Source organism: Carassius carassius, chromosome 18, assembly GCF_963082965.1.
Source record: "Carassius carassius chromosome 18, fCarCar2.1, whole genome shotgun sequence".
NCBI lineage: Eukaryota > Metazoa > Chordata > Actinopteri > Cypriniformes > Cyprinidae > Carassius > Carassius carassius.
Genome location: NC_081772.1, coordinates 15,178,318 through 15,188,842, shown reverse-complemented (window position 1 = coordinate 15,188,842; position 10,525 = coordinate 15,178,318). Strand labels below are relative to the sequence as shown.

Genomic DNA, 10,525 nt, shown 5'->3' with positions numbered 1-10,525 from the left:
GAATTCCAGGCTCGCCTCGATCTGCGGCTGCTCAAGGCTTTAATATTCCGAGTATTCTGCGTGATGGCCGGGAACCATAAGATTCATCACTCGCTTGACTGTCTAGGTTGTGTCACAACACAGCGAGCACGTTCACGTCAGTATTAAAATCCATGTCCACATGTGAGTAAATGAAGAGCACTTCCGGACCATTCGACTGTGTTGTGGAGCTAACGCTCTCTGTGCTGCAAACACGCTGAAGATTTGTTTTTGTCAAATGTTTTGCAAGAAACGTTTAAATATGTAACGAATAAGTTTTTAGTTGTTCAGTATGTGCAACAGCTGCATTTAATTTCCATTGCTCTTCAAAATGTAACTTTATCATATTTGGTCAAATCACAGAGCTGTAGCCATACACCAATCACATTTATCAGGTCCATTTAATTTATTTTTGTAAACGAGTTCAGTGTAACGTTAGGCAATTTGGCAATGACACAAGCTCTGGAGGATGTTTTTTTAACAGTAGTTTGATTTAAGATTTAAAATGGTTGCAATCTGTATACATTGGCCAGCAATAATATATGATGAGGCATGCTTTACATTCTGTCAAATTAATAATTCTGTCACATTATTTTCTGTTACACCATTTAAAGAATAATATACATTGCTATACTCAAAATTAACCAATTTCGACTGAAAAGTTAAAAAGGGATTAAATATACAGGTTTTAAAAAATAGTCTCCAATTCTCATTTTAAAGCACCAGAAGAAACGACATACACATACGTATAAACTACCATAAACACAGCATACCAGAACTGAAAAATATAATAATCGAAAAGTGCATTGTAGCATATCTAAAAAAGCCTAAAAATATGCGAGCAATTGCTTAGGAATTAGAAAATTAGCTAAGAAAATACATCTTTATATTATAAATATCTCAGTATTTTTGTATTGTTTTTAATGGCATTCTTTTAGAAAAAGAGAGACCGCGGGAAAATTATGTCACTTCCGGTTTGGCGAACGTCTATGGTGAGAGGTTGGCGCGGAGCTGTGGAAGTATGCTACAAGAAATGTTTAAATCGCTGTCTACAAGAAAATTGGGAATAATTAACAGTAAATGTCATTATAAGTTACCAGCGCATTAGCTCGGCTGTCAGATCCTGAAGTCCGCTCTGAAGTGTTTGGCTCATCTTACAGTTTTATATCCGCCTGTTGTCGTCAGCTCACCACCAGAGATACAGGTATTGTTCATATACTGTCATTTGATTTCACTTTGTGAACATACTATAGGAATAATTTCTTTTGGTCGCTTAATTTGTCGGAGTGTGTGTAACTTAAATCCACGATCGCACAAGCGTAGTTTGTATTACGTCTCCAGTTTAATATTAAGTTGATTCTTTCTTTAGTTCATTCTTTTAACATCATGTTTCAAATGATTACAGTACGGTGTTTCTCACTACATGCCGTTGTCGCCTCTGGCTTAGTTGGTGTCACTTCATTTACAGCGATATCGTTGACTTGATTGCAAATAAATGCACAGACACTATTTAACTGAACAGAGATGACATCACTGAATTCAATGATGAACTGCCTTTAACTATCATTTTGCATTATTGACACACTGTTTTCCTAATGAATGTTGTTCAGTTGCTTTGACGCAATGTATTTTTATTAAAGCGCTATATAAATAAAGGTGACTTGACTTGACATGACAGGAAGTGGTGAAGTTGAACTGACACATGCCCACTGTTGCTGGTATTGTCACTGTTATCAGGAACTTACTGTGCTATTTATTGTATTTCGTTAGCAGACTAACATGGATTTAATGGATGAACTTTATGGTGATCTTGATGACAAGCCTTTTGGTAAGAGCATTTCTCTCCCGTGCAACAGACATTTCTTTATTTTATCATTGTTATCATGCTGTTTTCAGGAAGGATCAGCTGAGTGTTACTGTATTGTACCTATTGTCTAGTATTTACTTAAGCCTTTATCACTATTTTATACTGCAAATTGATTTTAAAAGTAATACACAAGAAAGGCATTTAAAAATAACCAATTATTACAGTAGATATTCAGCTAACTTCAATAATTCCTCAACAGTTTCATAAGATCGAAGGCATGTCATGCAGATTCAACCAAATGTAGATAAAAGCATTAGATGCATATGAGTGTGCTGTTCATAATATCTGTTTATCGTATGTTATTTGATCTGTATGTCATTTATTATATTAAGTGTTTTTTTTATTCTATTCCCCATTTTTTCGTCTTAACAGGTTCAAGGTATTCAGAGCTCTGAAAACGTAACATATGTATTGTTCAAGTGTGTATGCTGGAGTTGTTGTTGCATTATGACATATCAGTGTTTGTTACAGGTACTCTGCATCACATTGAGGACTCGGTGGATATATACTCTGGCCTGGAAAACAGCCCTAAGATTGATGGGAACAGAAGTGGGTTTCATTAATGAGTCTTGAATTGAGTACAGTACATAGTTTTTATTGAAAGTAATTTGTTGAAGTATGTGTGTCAGATAAATGGCAGGATAAATCTTTTTAGATTTCAGTCATTATCATAGTGTCCTTTTTTTAATTAGTTAAAGTCAACCCTCTCCTTTCTCCACACACAATGGAATCAATGGATATATATGAGTACATTTTCAGGGAAGAACAAGAAGAAAAGGAGGCAACTTATAATGAGGTATGTGACTTGAGCTTTGAATATGGTTGCATGGCATGCTGTTGTTTTGGTTTTGCATTTAAAAGTGAAGATATGGACAGAAAAGCTATGTTGTCTCATTGTACTTATCTTTTATTACAGTTAAAGCACAAATTTGATGGAGCTCAAAAGCAAGTTAAGGAACTGCTCTCACAGTTTCAGCTACTGCAGACAAAGGTGTGTTTCCTTTTAACTGTTGTTCTATTATACATTAATGCTGAATAAATACCACCACAAATGAGTTACAATCTTTGAATAAACAGTCTGTTTTTTTTTCACTTTTTCTATTTAAAGTATTCCAGTTTGAACAGTGAAAACATACTGCTGAAGAAGAACATTTCTTCTCTCATCAAGACGGCTAGAATGGAGATTGTGCGTAAGGATGGGGAAATTAGCAGACTCAGTAGCAGGTAAAAACTCCAACTCTGGTACTATGATCAGCAAACAGATGTTTGGTGCAAAGCCTGGCTTGTGTAGGGATTGGATTGTTTTATATAAAACTCACTTCCCTGTTTTTGTGTGTTGTCATCACAGGTCTGGTCGAGGAAGTTATGGTCAAAATGTTTGTCGATCTCAAATGGAAATTGGTCCGGCAAACACAAGGCCCAGTTTGAACAATTCTACATGTTCTGTTTTGAAATCACAAGATTCTAGACAAGAGAATGTTCTGAATGACGTAAATCAGCACAAAGGTAGAAACCAACTGTCGGATTACTGCACAAATCCACCAACAACATCAACTAAAACACCACAACCATTTGAGGTGCTCCAGAGATGTCCTAGAACTGATCTTGACAGTCCTCTTCAGTGTCAGAATAAATCTGCTGCTAAATCTAACAGTAAGACTATTTACTGTTCTCAGACCCTCACTGTTCAACCAGAGCAGGAGTACATACCTGTTCATCCTAACAGAACATCAGAGATTGTAAAAAGTCTCACCACATTTACAGTGGCAGGTGTTTCAAATGCTCTCAAAACGAATGACTCTGCACTGAGAGTTCCTGATATAACTACTGATTGTAGTTTGAAAAACAATAAGAACAGTCCATCAGAACTAGAAGACAAGTTAGAAAAACCACAAAAATGCACAAGCCGAGACAAACAGTGTAACTCGAACGATACGATTGAGTCACAAAAATCTCAGAGAAGAGAGAACAGCAAGTCAGGAAGAACTGAAAAGGATCTCATAAAAGATAGTTCTGTGTCCAATGAAAACAGGAATCAGCAGCCTGAGGTTCTAGTTAATCTTAAAAGTTCAGAACAGTCGAAAAGTCCTTCCTCGCAGTCACACAAAACCTCACCATCTGTCTCTTCCAAGTCATCCAAAAGTTTAGTTAAGACCGCGGCAGAAGTAGAGTCACAGAATCAAGGGCAATTGAATAATCAAAATGCAGACAGAACTAGCAGAGAAACAAAACCCTCTGGCTTGAGCAGCACAACTTTTACTTTGGTGGATGAAGCAAGCCATTCCCAAAGCCACAAAGGGAAGAAAAGAGATTCAAGTGGCCATGAAAGGAAAAAGGAGAAAAGTTTCAGTGCAGAAAGGAAGAGCAGCAGAACTGAAAAAAGCAGAAACCATGAGCAGAAGAGGCAGAAGGAGAGTGACAGGAGTAAAAAAAGAAATGGGGGTAACAACAGCAGCAGCAGTAGCAAAGAAAGAAGCAATAGATCAGACAGTAGCAAAGAGTATGAGCATAGGAGTGTGCAGGAAAAGGATAATAAAGATGAAGATAAAAGATCTAAGAAACAAGTTGATGCTTGTGTGCAAGCTTTTTCTTCTGCCAAATGTGATTTTCAACACAAGGATGTTTATAAGGAGAAATCATCAAAAAGCAAAGGGTCTCACAGCTATGATAATAAAACTAGAAAGATGGAGGATTTCAAATGCCCTGACAAAAATGGAAATTCTGATGAGAATTGTTTTGGAGCCAAGGGTATAGACAAGGACAGAAAAAGGAAAAAAGGTGGACATTTGGAGCATAGGGTACATAAGCACAAAGCATCAAAAAATTATCTTACCAAAGATAATAGAAACAGCTCTCCTAAAGGGCACAATGTTGTTGGAAAATGTCAAGATAGTAAGAACAAGCAAGACAGACACCTTGAAACTGAGTCACCATCAATAGTAGCTGTCGGCAGCAATCCCTGCAAAACAACTGAGGATAATAGTCCAAACAGAAAACTGAGTTTCATGGAAACACTGAATCTTACCCTATCACCTCTTAAAAAACAAAAGCAGTCCTCTGATCCCAGAGAAGCCATTGGAGTAACATCTAAAGATGCCTCACCTGAAAATAGCAGCTTATCTGATCCTGGGGAGGAGTTCTTTGTCATAGATGAATTAAAGAACAGCCAGGACAATTTTGAGCAAGAGGATGTGGACCCTCTGCCCACAGCTCCAAGTAAAACAGAAGACATTACCAGTTCTTGCAAACAGTCTAGACAAGTTGTTGATCTTTTCACCGCTGTAGTCTCCGAGAAGCCCTCAGTTGAACAAACTGATATGGATGTACAAGAAGAGAATGCCACCAAAAGTCAAGAGGCTGTGGACAAAGTGCCAGCGATTGATAAAAGCAAAGAGGAGAAAAAGACCAAGATCTCAGAATCCAATATGTTAGACAAAGATTCATTACCAAAATTAACCCTTACAAGAGAATCTCCAAATCATGTCTGTAATAACGGCACTGAAGATTCCCTGAGATTTGTAAATAATTCTGTGGTCTCTAATAATTTGCCTATCAAAACGTCAGAAGTGGCAGTTCCAGATAATATTCCTGATTCAAGAGTTGAAGGTTATCAGCAACAAGATCTTTTTACCAATGTATCTGAGGAAGTACAAAGGATTCCTCCGATCAAATCTCAGGATTTACCAGCAAGATCAAATGGGATATGTCAAGATGATGTGTCATCCTCAGACAAGGCACAAATTATTCCTAAAATTAATTCTTCTAGGATTTCTGATAGTTCTGTCGACATGGAAGTTTCCTCTAGCACAATTAGTGCAGATATTGTTGAGCCAAGCAAAATTATTTGTTATTTTGAAGAAGTGGATACTTCAAAACAGGACAGAAAGGGAGCAGGGGAAGCAATTGAAAATTCAAAAATGATTGAAACACCGCACTTGCATGAAAAATCCCATCCAAGTCCATTATGGGGTGAGAACAATACGGATCCAAATGATAGCACCACTGTTGGAGAGGAGACCATGTCATCTTCACAACCTGGTTTCCCAGAGCCAGATTTCACAGAGAAAGAGGAACCGAGCACAAAGTCATCAAACCCTGTTTTGTTTTGCCCTGATGAAGACTCCATGATGCTTACTCTTAGGAACATCAAAGTTATTCCAGAGCCCCTCAGCCCTCTTACAAGCCCAGCCCGTCAGGTGAAGAAACTACAGCCTCAGAGTGCTGAGAAGCAGCCACATGTTAAAAGTCTTAACAAAGGTAAGAGTTTATTTTTCATTAAAAATATGGCTTTGTTTAATATTGTAAGCTTCCCATAATGTCCTGAATAGCATTATTTTTCATCTGAACATTTGATTAAAATGCATGTTTTTATATCTTGTACCAACATATTTATACGTGTACAACTTGCTCATTTTAATTTCTTTATTTAATTTTTTTAATTTTTTTCCCAAGATCTCTCATCTGTAACAACTGGCTGTGATGAGGATGATGTAAATATGGACATGAACAAGGAGAATAAATCACCTGACACATCTGTCACAGCTCCCTCCTACAAAGGGACAAAATATGCCCTCTCAGCAAGTGGAACTGAGGAAGATGTGCTAGAGGACGGTGAAATAGTGAGTGAAAGTGAAGAAGAGGGACCTCTGTTTATCCAGACTCCTGCAAGAGAAAAGGAAAAATCAACCTCAAGGACTGATCCAAGTCCAAAGCTATCTGCAGTTGGGAAAAGAGTGTCCCCAAAGAAATCTTGCATCCTTGCTAAATATTCAGAGCGAAGCAAGAGTTCAAAGTCATCTGCTTCTAACGTCAGTCCCAGCTCAAGTAAAAGACGCTTTAAAACTGTCAGCCCACCATTGAAAACAGCCGTCTACACCATAGATGGATTTATGGACATGTTAGGATCAATTCGAGTTGAGTTGAGGAAAAAGTACATGAAGCTTCAAAAAAATGTCACTAAAACTGCTTTCTGCTGTATCGTGGATATGTCACAGGCTTCTTTTATAGAATTCATTAATGCTGTTGACTTGGAAAAATTGTGCTGCCAAGGTAATGGCATCAAAGTAAGACTTAATCAAATAATTTCATCTATCATGAGCAAGGTCACCAAGAATGGCATTGTCAATCGTATCTTTGAGCAAAGAGCTGGAGACCTCAAGCAGAAGTTGTGGACATTTGTGGATGGGCAGTTTGAATTCTTGTTCAAGGAACTGAACACAGCACTCAAAAGTGGATCTGAGCCATCGAAGAATAGATCATTTGAAAATAAAAATGCAACTTTTAAAAGAAAAGAGACTGAAAGTGAGGTAGTGGAAAAAAAACCTTTTAACACACCAGGGCATCTTCACAGGGCCAAGATGTCAAAAGTTGACACAGGAAGTTTTGTCAGAGCGGCCCCTCCGAACAATCTCCCTTGCAGGGGCCTTGGGAGCAGGGGTAAAAACATCAAAGCTGTCATGAATGAAGATGATCAGCCGGCAAAGGTGGCAACATCACATCAGCCTCCTACTTCATCCTCTGAAAGGTCTGTCCATGAAGGTACCTCTGGACCTGAGACTAGAATCTCTTCCAATGTCCAACGTCTCTCCCATTATGGATCGATTCAGGACTTTGAAATTCTCACCGAGCAGCAAACAACAAGCTTAACCTTCAACTTGGTCTCCGACTCTCAAATGGGAGAGATATTCAAGTGTCTTTTGCAAGGGTCTGATTTCCTTGAATCCAGTGTTTCCATAGGCAACAATACAAGTTGTCCACTCAGCACACCTCGAAAGGAAGGACTTCGAGGGGAGAGTTTGATTGGGTTTATGACCCCCAATAAAACAAGCCCATCTAAATTCATCACATCCTGGCCATCTATTTCCCCTTACAAGTTTGCTTCGAATAACAAAATGCTGGTAGACCCAGCCATTCTTGATGAGAGCTGCTTGTTAGAAGTTCCTTCTAATTCTGAACCATGCCGGCTTTCACTTCAGTCAACTGTAATCCCTCAGAAATCATACTCTATCTTGGCGGAAGATCTAGCCGTGTCCCTTACCATTCCCTCACCACTAAAGTCAGATAGTCATTTGAGTTTCTTGCACCCTGGAACTGGACAGCCACTGTCTTCCTCAAACAGTGTCCTGAGTGCCCATTATAGTGAAGACGCTGTCCTTGATGGAGAAGATGCCACTGAGCAGGACATACACCTTTCTCTGGACACTGACAACTCTAGTTGTGGGTCGAGTCCCAGCAGGACATGGGAGGCCTCTGATTCACCTGGTTTCCAATTCCAGCCCAATTTACCAATGCAGGCTGTGGTAATGGAGAGGTCAAATGATCATTTCATCGTGCGAATAAGACGAACATCATCTGGCCCATTTGAAAGTAATAGAAATGAAGGGAAAGCAGCACCAGAATTAGCTGAATGTCAAGAGCCGTTGCTCAAACCTAATCTCACTCTGACCCATGACGACCTGAGTTCCACACCTGGAGAGACATCGAACAAAATCCCAGCTATAGTAGATGAGTCCAGTCACATTTCAGATAAAGCAATAGAAGCTCAACAGTCAAGCCAAAAATCCTCATCTGAAGGTGTTTGTGATGAACCAACATCCCTCAACAATGATGAGCATTTTTCCAAAGAAGCATGCGTTACTGCGCATGAGGAAAGTAGTGAAACATCAGAGGTGGTGTCAGGAAAAGTAAAGAGCGTCATTCAGAGCTCAAATGCACCAGAGTCTGAAACCGAGAGGGTGTCAAGGAAAGGAAAGGAACACAGGTCAGCACCAAAGGCAAAGCACCAAAAAGTCAAGAAATCTCAAGATAAACATTCCAAGTCTAGGCATAAGAAAAGGTCAAAATCCTCCAAAGAAAAACACTCCAAAGTTGCAGTACCTCAGGTGTCCCCTAGCAACCTATCTGCTAAAAATGTAATTAGGAAGAAAGGGGAGGTAGTGGTGACGTGGACCAGGTGAGTTGACAAAATGAATACCAAAACAGGAGTGGAAATTCAATGTGCATAACGAAGTACAAAAATACACATTTAATCAAGGCAACCAATTTAAAAAGCTAATGTCTTTTAAAGGGATGAAGATCGGGACATACTCATTGAGCTTAAAATGAAGGGCACTTCACCCAAGACATTTGGTGCTCTGTCAAAAAGGTTAAAGAAGTCAACAGAGCAGGTATGCTTCATTATTGTTTTCTTTTAAATATGAAGTAAGCAAACAGCTTTGTTGTAAATTAATGATTGCTGTTCTTTGACAGATCGAGGAGCGATTCTCTCAACTGATGAAGCTGTTCAAGAAGAAAGGGAAAATGGAGAATTGAACAACAAGACAGAACTGACTGAACTGGCAATGGATGCTAAATCTCCATAGGCTTCTAAGGCAGAAATACAATACATTGAATCTGAAAATCAGTGTACTATTTCTGTTGAGTGTCACCTGTTTGAAAAAGCACTTAAGAATTGTAACTTACCAAAAGATCTGCAGTAAATGGTATAACCTGTTTTAGAGGCTTATTTTTTTCTTCTTTGTTAACATTCTGTCTTATCAAATTACCAAAATGTACATTTATCTAAGAGCAGACACCAGTTAGGCTACAATTTTATTACATAGAGAAACATTTGCAATGTGGTCTGTTCTCAATTTTACAATCCCTGTCAAGGACATAAACAGACACAACAAAGTAAATAAATGACATAATATAAATAAATATAATGAGTTAATAATATTTTCAGTGCATAAAGCCCTGTACATTGCCATACAATTTACTTGTTCCTTATTTTGGCAAGTTGGTGATTCCAAAATGTACTACTGTTGCTGTTTTGTTTATGCTGACAAGATTTTTATGCAGTTAAATGAACAAACAAACAAAAAAAGTATTTGAAGGACATCAAGTTGACTTGCAGCATATGCAATGCCTTTGAAACCTACCTCTGAAGACTACAGATGCTTTTAAATCTTTGACCTAAATGCTATATATTATCTGCCAATAGGTTTAATGTTTAGATCAGTGGTTCCCAAACTTTTCCATTCCACGACCCACCTAGACAAGTGTAATATATTTCACGACCCACCAAAATATTAAAAAAAAAAAAAAAACAACGAGTGAAATTACTTTAAACCTAATCTTACTTAAAAATTTTATGACAGAAATTAAGTATTTAAGAAAAATAACCATTTTATTTTAGAGTACAACTGAAAATTTCACTACAAATTTACAAGTTTTAATTTTTGTTTACTGGCGTTAAAATATGTAGTGTCCATAAAAACGTGAAGCAGGCTCACTCCAGTGAAGTGTGATCTGCGCTGCTGTGTTTTGTTGCATTCATGATCCTTCCGTGTGTGTCGGCGAGAACGGAGCACAATCCAACACTTTTTTAGAAAAGCATAAGAAGCAAAGCAGAACTATCTAAAACAGTTTGGAGATTAAAATAATTGTGAAATAGGTAAAAAAAGACCGATTGAACCTTTTAATGACATTGCTCTGAGACCTTCAAAACACGCAACGCACACGGACTTAATTGCAATTTGAAAATCACACTAAGGATATTGCAGTTCATTATTAATGTTGGTGGGCTATATCGTTGTGATGAGTGGGTTCCCAGTTCCCGCCTCCTTCTTCCTGTGATTGTGAAGATTTTAATGTTTTACA

General features: G+C 38.1%; 1 protein-coding gene across 2 annotated transcripts; it reads left to right on the top strand.

The window, feature by feature from the left end:
* Window positions 1-979: 979 nt before the first annotated feature.
* LOC132092512 (CASP8-associated protein 2-like) lies at window positions 980-9,892 on the top strand. 2 transcript variants are annotated; one of them, XM_059498772.1, is made up of 10 exons: window positions 980-1,222; window positions 1,792-1,846; window positions 2,357-2,434; window positions 2,578-2,681; window positions 2,802-2,876; window positions 2,994-3,109; window positions 3,234-6,142; window positions 6,338-8,837; window positions 8,952-9,051; window positions 9,134-9,892. In XM_059498772.1, exons 2-10 carry the CDS (start codon window positions 1,798-1,800, stop codon window positions 9,194-9,196), a joined length of 5,994 nt encoding a protein of 1,997 aa, XP_059354755.1. In that variant the 5' UTR covers window positions 980-1,222; window positions 1,792-1,797; the 3' UTR covers window positions 9,197-9,892. The 2 variants fall into 2 exon arrangements, with proteins under 2 accessions (XP_059354755.1, XP_059354754.1); XM_059498771.1 differs by having other exon boundaries at window positions 1,789-1,846.
* Window positions 9,893-10,525: the final 633 nt, after the last annotated feature.

Excerpts from the sequence above, each read along its gene's own strand:
- LOC132092512 (XM_059498772.1), top strand. The coding sequence starts at position 1,798 with ATGGATTTAATGGATGAACTTTATGGTGATCTTGATGACAAGCCTTTT. Across the intron at positions 1,847-2,356 it reads TCTTGATGACAAGCCTTTTG|GTACTCTGCATCACATTGAG; the intron begins GTAAGAGCATTT and ends TGTTTGTTACAG. Across the intron at positions 3,110-3,233 it reads ATTAGCAGACTCAGTAGCAG|GTCTGGTCGAGGAAGTTATG; the intron begins GTAAAAACTCCA and ends TTGTCATCACAG.